Genomic DNA, 13,151 nt, shown 5'->3' with positions numbered 1-13,151 from the left:
TATTAATGCAATATATTGTCAATTTTGATGTCATCAAAGTTAAAGAAATAGAGTAACATAGCTTTTTTTCCCCTATTAGGGATTTAGTTTGGGCTTAATTTGATGAGGTTGCAAAGCAGTTCCTATATTTATACCTACTATCTGCAATCAAAGAAATTGTAAGTCAAAAAGTAAGGATGACTCATACCTTTACTTGACTTGATTCCTTATCATTTTTTTGATCTCTCGAATTGGTGCTTGCACTCTATCATGGTAAAATTTTAAGGAATCCTTAAAATGTCTACCCCAGTTTAGAATGAAAGATGCTTTTCACACGTCCTTAAGTGCTGACATACTATTTTCGTGTGGAATTTTTGAGACTTTAAAAAATTTTCTCGAGTTTTCACTTAGGCAATCTTATATTCCTGCTTCAATCAAAGAAAATATTATTACAGAGAAATGACTGCCTCACATTTAATATTAAGACTCGAACTAAGGCCTAGCCGTAACAGGTATCTCAAATCCAACGAAGATCGGAGACCACCCACTTTGTCTAGTAAAATGGAGCACCATATAAGTATAGTAATGGAATTCAAAATGTAAAACAAGATTTATAAGTATGACTCAAAAGTAGTCTAAGAATTCAACAACCAATCCTAAGTCCACAGTAATCCACAAATCCTTTAATAGAACCAAATCAATCTAAGTCGGGACATGCCCTCGATGATATCCAAAAATAAACCAAAAGATAGTCTATGACACCAAAGAAACATGAATTTAAAATGATAACCCTTCCGGAGAATGAAAGATGACTACTTTAAAAATAACAGATGAAAACCCAGAAATATATCACTGTGTAGGAAAAATAGAAGTGCCTAGGACCCTGCATCTCATAGGGATATAAAATTTGAAGATGGTTAGTGGAATGAGTACTAGTATGTAACTTGGGGATGGGATAAACTAATGCCATGATCAAATCAGTTAAAAATCATTCAAAAATAGTGCACACAATCATATAAATATATATATCAATGACATGCTGGGATAGGGATCAAAGTCTAGCATGAACTTCAAAATAGTAGCCTGAACTGTGTAGCTTAACCATCATAGTAGTACCCATGGGATATGTGGGACCCAGTTCTCACCTACTGCGTATAGCCGCATGAACTGGAGAAAAATCATAATATATATGCATGGGGGACTCAAACCTCCTAGTTATATAGTATGGTGACTTAAGCACCCGATAATAAGGGGGATTTGAACCACCCAAACATTTAGACTCCCTCATTGGCAAACACGGTTTCCAATATTTATCCCGTCAGGACCTCAAACTTTATGGCCTTGCTACACAGTACCTTTTAAGCCCAATTAAAGCAATTAGAACATAACCCATTTAATCACTCAAGGAGTCATTCATTAAGGCATTATCAAGTGGTATCGTTATAACTACTATAGCTTGTCAATGCATGTCATTTAGCAAAATTCAACCATCGGCCAAAGGGACTCTAACCCAATTAGCTAATGGGACTTCAAAATTCAAAATAAGAAGTAAACCATTAAGCCTATAGGACTCTAACCTAGTAAAACAATAGGAATTCAAAGTTCCAAGAAAGAACCAAATTATCTGGCCAATGAGACTCTAACCCAGTCTGCCAATAGAACTCCGAAGTTTTAAATTTAAAAATCAATTTAGATTCCATTAACCTTTTATGAAATGAAAGATTTCAAAAACAGTCCAACTTATATATACACACTCATAAGAAAAGCTAATTTCACAAGATTAGGTTGATGTTAAAGCCAATTCCAAACTATTAAACAATCAATTTAAGGGATCCCATATTTTCCATTCCAATTCCCACACCCATGCATTTTATTAATTCAAAATAATGAATATAAAGCATAAATAATAAATTCAAAACCATGAAAATTCAATTCATGTAATAACCATTCCAAACAGCTCAACCCACATTTAAATCCAATAATTAAAGCATATGGATAATAATTGAATACATTCTTTTAACAAAATAAGTTTTGGGGAAGAGTAACATGCCATAGACACACAAGAATCTAGAAGAAATTTAGAACTTAGAACCCGGGAGATGAACATACGAAGAAAACCTTAAGCCTTTCAAGGGTTTTGCATTTTAGAGCGGAATAATAGCTTTTGTATAACACCCCGGATTGTTGATCCTTGAAAGTTTCTGAAATTTTATCCTCGCCATCTTGACTACGACTTAACCTACGAGTCATATAGAGTCTTGACGAGTTATTGAACCCAAATCATAACCAAACCAGTGTGTGTCTAAGCATTTTTCTTTGAGTACGAGTGACTTACCAAGAGTAAAGGACTCATTACGGGCCAATTTGTGCAAATCATAGGGTTTCCATTGTATACCCAAATGGTTACTATATTGACTACGACTCATAGGGTCCCATTACGAGCCATGGTGTACAAGTCGTAAGGTCAATAGTATGTGTGCCTAGTGACACTGTCTTGACAATGACTCATGTAGATGAGTCGTTATGAGACTCGTAACAACTAACGATTTATTTTTCCATCTTTTTAAATTAGGGTATTTTAGATATTTCCCTCTTATCCCAATAATAATCCATTACCTATTAACATACTTGGGGCCTTATTTTCATCAATAAGACGCTCTAACCATATTTTTTTTTTCTCTCTCAAGTCTCTCAAACATCCATACTTAGGGTTTCCAAGAAGTGGGTCTAGTAGAGCATCAAGGGTTTTATTCTCTCCATAATCTTGAGCATTTCAGGCATGCCACTTTTCCCAAATTATTACTTTGCAAAAAGTATGTGTTCTAAAGTATTATTCATACGGTTTTGATATTGGTTTTAAACATTGGTTGAGGGTTTTGAATGATTATTGTTTATATGATATTTCATGTTTCTATATGTATTGGTTATGTTTAAATGGTGTTTTTAAACCAATTTGATCCATGGATATAGTTAATAAACTAGGGGATTGTGAAGTCCCTAGATTTTACGAATAATGATAGTTGAATTTTCAATGACCTCAACCCCTATTGTGAAATTTGTTTTGAATATGAAAAGTATGCATATTGAATTACTCTTTAACTATTTCATAGTGTGAATATTTAATAAATCATAACAATTTTGAATTGAGCTTATGGGATTGTGCAATTACACAAGCTAATTTATAAATTGAACTAAGAAGTTTGTGAATTTCCCCATGTGATGATAATTATTTTGGCATGTTGATGTTACCTTTCTAGAGCAGTTGAAATGATGATACTAAGAGTGTATGCCAAAATATGTATCATGGTACAATGAATGAGAATGTATGTTAAATATTTAATTGTACTTTAATGAGGGTTGTATAGCTGAGTCATACAAGTGGAGGTCCTAATGGAACAATACCGAAAACTGAAGTCGCCTATGTAGAGGTCTACATGATAGGGTGGTTTGAGTCCTCCTTATATTATCACATGATTGGGATGTTCGAGCCTTCCATATTATATTACATAATTGCATGCTTCAATCACCTTACTATGCTAGGATATTTGAGTTCCCATGGTGCATATATACATCCTTAGGTTCATGCAGCTAGACGCACTAAGGCCTTTCTAGCAAGGATAGAGCTAGGCCCATATAGCCCGTGGGTGCCTTGTTATGATATGACGGTTGAGCTACATGACCCAAGCTAATATTTTAAAGATTTATGATAAGACATTCTCTACCCTGGTATCTAATATTATGTATATATGTACTTTCATATGATTATGTGCTTTGGATTTTAACTAATTTTGAAGTACTAATCATGGATTTATTTTATCACCTATCCATGTTTTACCTATTAGTGTTCAACCCACTAACATCTTCAAACGTTGTATCCCTACATGATGCAGGCATCGAAGCTACTTCCACTTTTCCTGCATAATGTTAAGTGAATCAACTTGGTTCGTCAGTTTGTGTGGTAAAGTAGTGAGCTTCTATTCCTTGGAAGACTTAGACATTTCATCAGTTACTTTAATACAGTACAATTGAGAGTGTATATTATCATTAATATTGACATTATCATTGTCTGGGTCGAGGGCATATCCCATTGCTTTATTAATTTTTGTTTTATTTAGAAGGCTTTATTGTATTAAAATAGACTTGGGTGGTGATGTGGGTTGGTTGTGTTTCATCGGTTACCATTTATTGTTATAGAATTTTGAGCTCAATTTTTGTTATCTTATCATATGTTCAAAATTTATTCAGTATTAAGGGTGTTGTGTTCTGTTGGTTAGGTGCAGGGGGTGGTCTTTGGTCCTCGGTGTACTTGAGATACCCATTATGGATAGGGCCTTGTTCGATCATGAAAAATATTTATATCTAATCCTAGGTTGGGTGTAATTGGGTATCCACAAAGCTGTGTTACGTAGAGTCTCTTTTCTGGGTGTGTAGCGGGACACACACATAAGGGAAATACTATGAGGCATTTAGGAGTATTTCCCTTTCTTGTCTATCTATGTTGGGCTATAGAGTATATCTTATTGAAATCTCATCTAATTATCATATGTTTGCTTTTAAGTTAATGCCTCCTAGAAGATCTAATGCTCGTGAAAAAGTCATCTGTCCTATAAGAGAATAATATTGAGGAAGCTCATTCTGCTGAAAGATTTCAAACCCATTCTAGGTTCATTGCTTCTGATTGCCCTAGTAGAGTTCCACCGGATCCCCCTAGCCCTCTTTTGACACCTTAGGCTGGTTTTTCTAGTGTGTAGTTTTGCCAGTTGATCCATTTGCTGACCCAGTTGGTGGACTCTTAGACTGAGTATGTTGTTTTCGTTGCCCCATCTTCTTAGGATACTAGAGTTGGTCAATTTATGAGGTTGACTCCTTTGACTTTCACATGTTCTAAAGTTGGGAAAGATCATTAAAATTTCATTGATGAGATAGAAAATATTTTTAGTATGATTCGTGCTACTGATATGGAGGGTGTGGAGTTTGTGGCCTATCAGTTGAAGGATGTACGTATCAGTGATATAAGAAATAGGACCAGTCTAGGGGCGATGGTGCTAAGTTTGCTTTATAGGATGACTTCACTAGTTCTTTTCTTGATCGCTTCTTTCCTCAAGAGTTGAGAGAGGAAAATTCTAAGGAATTCAAGAATTTGAAGCAAGGTAGGATGATATTAAAAGGGTATTCCTTGAACACTACAAGAAAACCAACCACTAGGGAAGGGAATTCCCATCCCTAAAGGCCCAATTCTGGTCGCAAATAATCTTTTAGAACGAGAAAATGTTGGTCGCAGCTCGTCCTTATAACCTACTTCGCTAAAGGTTTTTTGCGACGACGTACTCTAGCTGGTCATTAATCATTAGAGACGGTAACATATCTGGTCTCAAAAACACTTTTATAGACTGTATATCTAGTCCCTTATAGAGGATTTTCATCTTTAAAAAGTAGTTATTTTCTAGTCGCTAAATGTTTTTAGTGATGAGTAACTACCTTGTCCTGAATTAATCTATAACGATATGCATCTAACTCATCCTAGACTAAAATTTAGAGAAGAGAGACTACCTCATCTTAAATTAACCTTTAGAGACTAGCAACTAACTCATCCTTGATTAACCTTTAGAGACGAAAAATATAACTCGTCCTAGATTGCTACTAAAATCATAAAATTTATATGTTTCATTGCTAAATAAAAAATAACTACTGAAAATGTCAAAGAATGATAAATATTGTTTTAATATTTGATAAACAATAAAAACTTAACCAATTAACATCCCGAGCTATATGATGTCAATAGTTTCAATATTTTATAAACAAAAAAAAAAACTTAACCAATTAACATCCCGACCTAAAATTTGATGTCAAGTTTATATAATGTTCTTAGAAAAATAATAATAAGCCCTTGCATTCTCTGAACTAGCATCTTCACTTGTAACTTCAATCTTCAAAAATCTGTAAGAACAAAATTTTAGAGACACAATTAATAACTATTTATATATAATTTAATATATGTAAGAAGTAATGAATTAGAACACACTACATCACTGGAGAACTAACTTAGCCAATGGATAAAACAAGTACACAGAGTTTAAAACTAAGTCCAACTATGAGATACATATGAAAAATTACTATGAGATGAATATGAAAAATTACGTACTTGTTTCCTTTCAATTTGCAACACCAGACTTGTATTGACTACTTTAAATCTCACATTTATCACTATGCTGACTTACAAGTTTTTGACCATACTAAAAAGACTACTGGCAACTTATATGGGATCCCATATCCACGTTAACACAAGATATATTTCTTGAATTCTATATGTGCTAGTTTTGTATTTTCCTTTGATAGGTATGCAGATGTAGGATCTATTAAGATACTACTAAATAAAGTTGGTTTATAAATGGTGAAAAGTAAACTAATAGGACTCAACTGGAAAATAATCTTCAGGGCAACAAAATTTTGATCTTGTCGTGGTTGAATATAACCATACAAACTTTTAATCTATAGATCATGGAGTTTAAGCCTTATAGTTATTTAGTGGATGTTTTAATACATATATAAAATCTACACAAAATCTATTGTTCCAGTGAACTTATAGGTTACACTCACTGTTTGCCACTGTGTACGCGTAGAGATAAATATTACGTAGTAAAATAACAAGGTTTAACAAAATAACAAAGGTTGGTCATAAGATCACCAAGGTTAACTTTTGATCACAACATACCTCCTAAGGTAGCTTGTGTAGTAGTGAACTGTGTGGACATATTGTCATGATTAAATTAAAAAGATGAAATATCACTTCTCACAAACTCTTTAAAATTTGGGAAAAAGAAAGCATAAATGGAACAAGACATAAATGGTAATTCATCTCATAAAACTTCATAAAATTTCAAGTATCAACATCATCATTTACTTCTAGCTTATATGTTGCCTCCATGTCATAAAGTTTATCCCACTTTATGTCTTTGAACCAGGGGTGAACCTGATTGTATTAATAAAATGTAAGAATATACAATTGATCAAAAAAATAAGACTATCCTTGTAGCACAAACCTTTATTTGCTCTGATCCTTGACAGCTAAGGCGATTTTCAGCATCACAAAGCAGCCTACATATCAGGTCTTTGGCTTTGGAAGTCAATCTTGCTTCCTCTAGATACGTTATATGATTTCTCCAATGAACAGTCTATAGAACCAGAATAAGTATCAAAGGCATAGACTTTAAATCATGCTACGTAAGAAACCTGACTGAACTACCATAAAATGGGACAGTTGCACAAGCATTTCAAAGTATTCATAATATAATTTAATTGTTAACGAATTTATTAATGTTGAACAGGAAAAAGTAGATTTCCTTTCCAAAGATGTAAATTTTGTACTGTCAATGCTTCTTAAAGAATATACACACACTTTTGTGGACCACTATACCTTTCTATATGTTGTTATTGGGTCTTCAAAGTAGAAAGGGGGATAACCAACGAGCATCTCATACATGATGGCGCCAAGTGACCACCTAAATGAAGCCAAAAAAAGAAGAAGAGGATAATGGATTAGGTCTATGTCCTTTACGTTGTCTAATCAAGGTGATTATACCTAAAAGAAAGAATATAAAGTGAAACATGTGCGCTACGTTCAGCAACCAGTACATTAAACAGTCATGTTTAAAGTTTGAAAAGGAAAACAATCAAAAGTTTTAAAACCCCTGCCAATCCAAATCCACATTAATCACAGATAAGAAAACTAACTAATCACATGCCACTCCATAACCTTTCTTCAGTTAAACCTCAGGAGCAATATAGTTAGGAGTGCGCACTGTCGAAAATGCCTTCTAGAGAAACAGGTAATATTAAAGGTTCTGCAAAAAATGGACAGTCTAATGCACTAAAGCCAGCTCTATGTACAGGGTCCGGGAAAGGGCCCGACCACAAGGATCTATTAAAGGTTCTGGCAACTAATTAACAAATATGTTATGGAATTAAGGTAGCAACAAAAGGTCATTTCTTTGAATAGTAAATGATTTTTCTAGTTCATTTACATTACTCATGTGAAGCTAGAATGTGCAAGTCCAGATCCTAAACTTATGGAGAAAAGTATGTTATTATCTTGGAACCAATTGTTCTAGTACTATATATAATTGTTCTGGTATTACATATTACTTTTTTTTTTTCCAATTTTTAATTTTTATTCTGGACATCTATGATCCTTGAGAAATTAAGCAAAATAAGGATTCTGGATTTAAGTTTATAATATATAAGATAAGTTGTGTTTCTGTTAATACTTACTAATTTTTTCCTATTTATTTACCAATGCTGCTATTGTTCAAGGGAGCTATTCTAACCAGTTCACTTGTTAGCAGATCCCCTTTTCTCACCATCCATAATTTCATTTTCATTTATAGGCAATGAATTCGAATGGTCACGGGGCTTGCATAGACCAAAATCAGAGAGCATCATATGGACATTTTTGTCCAAAACAAGATTATTAGGTTTCATATCCCTGCAAAAAAATCATTATGTAAAAGACATAACCCATTGAGACGATTTCAAATCTTTCGCAGAGGTCTACAGTGTATACCATTATTGTTTACCAAGTACAGATTAACTACTTGTGAATGTTGTTATGCTTATGAATAGACTCTATGGACAAAACACTTTGAGTAATGTAAAATCTTGCGAAGTTAATGTCTCCTCCCTCATCAGCAACATCATCATATAACCACCAGGAAGATATTCCATTACTAGATACAAGTAGTCAAAATCTTGGAAAGAATAAAAAAGTTTTACAATAAAGTGGCTTGCTACTTCAGCAAGCAAATTCCTTTTGGCCCTAACATGTTCAACCTGTAATGCAAAGAGATGTTAATAAATCAGATCACTTCTTAAAATAAAGAGTATATCTTGTTATTTCATGCATAAAACTAATGTCTAGACAACTGTAGTTGTTCTTGGATGCTTTTTTTTGGTTATGGTGGGGTGAGGTCTGAGGAAGGATTATAGAAGATAAGGTTTCAAGTTTTCTCATTGTTCTAGTTTGGAAATTATTTAGATAGAGAAAGAGGTTTAATATATTACATAAGGGTGTAGAGAAATTCGTATTTTGACATTAATGACTTGAAAGTTGGAGGGGATATACTTGAATTAAAAGCAAAGAGCCTTCTACTGAAACGCAGTTGCCCTGCAACATTGGTAGGGTTCAGAGGAATCAGTATTGTCACATATTTAGCTGGATTTTCACAAGAGAAGTAGAAAGGTATGCTATATTTCCCTGCAAATATTGATATAAGGAGTAGACAAAAGTACTAGGAATAAACTCTTGTTGAGCAAAGTGATAATTGGATCCTTAGGAAGGATATGGTGTCACCTGCCCCCTACTAAGTATTTTCGACTTCTTCAGCTTTTTTATTGCATATATATTTCTAGATACTTTATCTGGGCACAACCTGACCCATAAAATAGATTTGAATAAGAATCAACAACTTATTATCAGGGATGGTAAACAAGAAACACATTTTGTATGACTATGAGGTCGTGGATTTAAAATGTGGAAACAACCTCTTGCAGAAATATAAGGTAAGATTATTTATAATAGATGAAATATGGTCCATTCCTTCCCCAGAACCAATGCATAACTGGAGTTTAATGTACCACGTGGCCCTTAATGTCCAATAGAAAGACCAAAGGAAATTTATCTTCCAAGAGCATTAATTTACCTGAATAGTACAGAAGCCTTGGGAAGCAATTAAGACTTTCACACTTAGGGCGTCCCAATAACAACAATTATTATAATAACTAGCTACGTAAAAATAGTGAGAGATACCAAAAGCAAAGCATCATCAGTGACTCTAATTAAATTATTCATGGTCTAATTATTAAATATTTTTTCTATTGCATCTTGAGAATGTACAAAATAATTGTAAATTTTGCATGAGAATGGAATGAATTCATCGAACATGATCCTTCTGATTAAGCATATGAAGCAGTCGATTATTGAAATGTATGGGTGAGAAACCAATTCTATAGTAAGTTCTTATTATTTCATAACATATAATTCAATCATGATGGTCGAACAGTCCACTAACAAAACAGAATCCTTAGAGAATGATATTTTTCAATCTAAAGAGAGAATGAATCTCAAACCTCTCCAAAAGCTCCTCTTCCTATGATTGTCAAAATCTCAAAATCAGCAACATATATCTTGTGATGCTTTTGTCGGATATACTCTGTCTCTTTTTTCTCCAATTCCTTTAGAAGGTTCATTTGTTCTTCCTCTGGTACACCAGAGCTTTCCAATTTCCTTTCTAGCAGTAATCACATACAGTTCATAGACAATAATATATGAGAGATACATTAAAGAAGTGGCTAGAATTATAATACAGTTATTTTGTTGCACTAGAATTAGTTAAAGCGCTCACCGCAAAAGAAGTGGCTAATGTTAAAAATAATAAAAAAATATAAAATAGAGGTATATCAATGCTATTACTAACTACACTGGTACTATAGAAAATTGAGACATTCTAACTTATACGCACAGTGACACAAACTACACCTGACAGCTAACTTTATTCTTTATTTAACATGTAAATGGCTAAAAGCTAACTTCTGATTATATAAAAAATACACAGCTTCTCTGTATATGTCTTTCAAAACTTACCTTTCATCAATAACAATGGTATATACATTATAGGTGGTCCCTGCAAACAACACTCTGTTTTATTTCTATTTTATAGAGTTCTCAAAATTCACCTCCTTACCTGCACAAGAAACTCAAAGTTGATGCAAAGGGCTTCAAAATCGAAAGTTTACATGCACAGAATACAATTAGAGCTGTCCTTTTCAGCTTCATCATCAATTTTTCAGAAGGTTACCAGACAAGCTTAAAATGCGCATCTAAATTAACCATCACACCATACTATTTTGTGTGTGTGAGAGTGTATACAATGGTAAGAAAACAATATACAACTATGATAAACCTCTACCATTAACCTCCATTCTAAGAGAGACCTACACTTCTTAAGCCTACCTTTTCTACAACAAGATTATCTGTCTAAGGACTGGAAATAAGAATTGCATTTTTCGCTTTTCATAGGAAGTAGATAACTATAGATACAAAGAATGATTTTTCCAACACTAGTAAGGAGCCAACCTTACAAAGGCAAATGAAAACCGAGTCATTCAGGATCAAAAAAATATTAATTATCTCAAACATTAATTATGACCATATTATGCTCAACCTAAATGAGAGTGAACAAGCAGCTACTTTCCCAGCCCATGAATTTTAGTGGAAAAGAAATAATGCCATATATCAGTACCATTCTATGCTCAACCAATCAAGAGAGGAGATACAAAAGGTCATAAGTTCAAATCTGACATTAATTTAACTGATAAGAATAAGATCAAGTAGAAAAGTTGCATAACAAATACTCTATTTCCACACAGCAATCACAATATATCTACTTATGAGCTAAAATTCCATCAATAATTATAGATATTTTACTTGACAGGAAATAACTAACTATAATGCACAAAGGACAAAAAGTTGACAAACAAAAGGCAAGTAAAAAATATAATATATAATTTCTTTAATTATCACTCACCAATATCATAACCTGGTGCTATGTTAACAATCCAGATCTTGAAGAAACCAAGAACATGTTTATGGTGTCTTTAATGTTTAAACATTAAAAGTATAATTTTGCAACCAAGTTATTTGAACAAGAGGGCAACATATAAAAATCAAACTAGAATCATTTGATAATAGTAAAACTACCAAAGCGAAGAGATACATCCACTAGGAAATCACTCAGAACAAAGAATAAAATATTTGTGTGAACATAGCAGAAACATGAGTTAAGACTTCACCAAAACTAAATTATCACCTTTTCCAACAAATACTGCACTATGTTCACCTGTTTTACTTTTGGGCTGGACAATTACTAAGCAAAAAAATTTAATAATACTCAATACTTCCTTCTTTGGAGATGCTAATCGCGTTATACTTTTATGCAGAAAGGAGGTCATGCCTACGAGCAGTTGGACAGTTCATAATAGAAGTCAACAGGTATAAAAAAACTTTTCAGAAAAAGAGGAGAGATAACTTAGTTAGCTATAACCCCATCAAGAATAGTGGAATGAAAAATCCACCCCAATCAGCAAAAATATAAACATATGTAGCCCCAAAACAACATGTGTCAATCATATTTGCTAGTAGGTTTTTAGAAAAGTTATTCACCAGAATAAGATAAAAGCAGCTAGTTACAACTATATTAAAAGATAAAGAGGATTTTTTCAATCGACCTTCTTTCTAAATCCTTTATGATTGTGTAATAGTAATTATGTTAGAGTTCTCTCTCCCACCGTGTAACAGTAACATTCAAAACACCCTTTTATGGATGCGTACCCTATTTTGGATCCATAAAAGGAAAATTATCTTTTATCATAAGCATAAAAGTAGTAAATCCTTATGTTATCTCTTGTTACAATTCATGAACCCAAGAAAAGTTTACCATAATGATTTACAGTGACAAATTATAGCGATGAATAAACAAAGATGAATAAATAGAAGGTAATGACTCTTGGTACATATGGAAATGACTCAGCCCCAATCACAGTGACGAATAAAAAGAAAACAAATGGTGGTTTTATGCTAGAGTTACTGACAACATTACAAGTACCAAATTTATTAGAAAGTAATCATCATATTAAGGAATTAGACATACCCAGAACAATATAAATAAAATTGTACCAAATCCAGATAAAAAAGACACTAGATTCATTGAAACTTATGCAAATTAACACCAGATTTATGATAAAACACAAAACAAGTTGGAGTGGAAAAATAAAGTAGTGCTCACCTCAGGGAATCAAGTAACAATAAGTTTGCACTCATGAATCCTACTACCAATCAAAGAAAGTAGCTAAGGAGAATTTTACACAGTTAGGAGAGAATTGCGCACACAGTGAGAAGAAAAAATTGAGAAATGCAAATTAGGGCCAAATTCATTAATTCAGTATGGAGAAGGTTTGTATTAATTATAATTATATTCTTAAGAGAAGAACGATAATTTTTTTAATTTTTATATAAAGAAATATTTTTTATGGATCCTTATTATATGTTTTATTAATTATTAGCTAAAATAAATTTTATTTTTATTAAAAATTTTACTAGAGTTTTGGCAGTATTTCTTTCC

At 33.0% G+C, this 13,151-nt stretch overlaps 1 protein-coding gene across 3 annotated transcripts; it reads right to left on the bottom strand.

Moving 5' to 3' along the window:
• Positions 1 to 5,684: 5,684 nt before the first annotated feature.
• On the bottom strand, positions 5,685 to 12,950 carry LOC107848653 (probable serine/threonine-protein kinase ndrA). Of its 3 annotated transcripts, none has more exons than XR_007046790.1 (4): positions 10,102 to 10,518; positions 7,394 to 7,478; positions 7,020 to 7,151; positions 5,685 to 5,916 (listed from the first exon to the last, which is right to left on the bottom strand). XR_007046790.1 is itself a non-coding variant. In XM_016693427.2 (4 exons), the coding sequence occupies exons 2-4, from the start codon at positions 7,457 to 7,459 to the stop codon at positions 6,857 to 6,859; spliced, it is 291 nt and encodes a 96-aa protein (XP_016548913.2). In that variant the 5' UTR covers positions 7,460 to 7,478; positions 10,102 to 10,523; the 3' UTR covers positions 6,349 to 6,856. The 3 variants fall into 3 exon arrangements, 2 of the variants coding, with proteins under 2 accessions (XP_016548913.2, XP_047254874.1); XM_016693427.2 differs by lacking the exon at positions 5,685 to 5,916 and adding an exon at positions 6,349 to 6,949 and having other exon boundaries at positions 10,102 to 10,523; XM_047398918.1 differs by lacking the exons at positions 5,685 to 5,916; positions 7,020 to 7,151; positions 7,394 to 7,478 and adding exons at positions 8,513 to 8,805; positions 12,816 to 12,950 and having other exon boundaries at positions 10,102 to 10,262.
• Positions 12,951 to 13,151: the final 201 nt, after the last annotated feature.

This window comes from Capsicum annuum, chromosome 11 (assembly GCF_002878395.1).
Source record: "Capsicum annuum cultivar UCD-10X-F1 chromosome 11, UCD10Xv1.1, whole genome shotgun sequence".
Lineage (NCBI taxonomy): Eukaryota > Viridiplantae > Streptophyta > Magnoliopsida > Solanales > Solanaceae > Capsicum > Capsicum annuum.
This window is presented reverse-complemented; position numbering and strand designations above follow the sequence as displayed.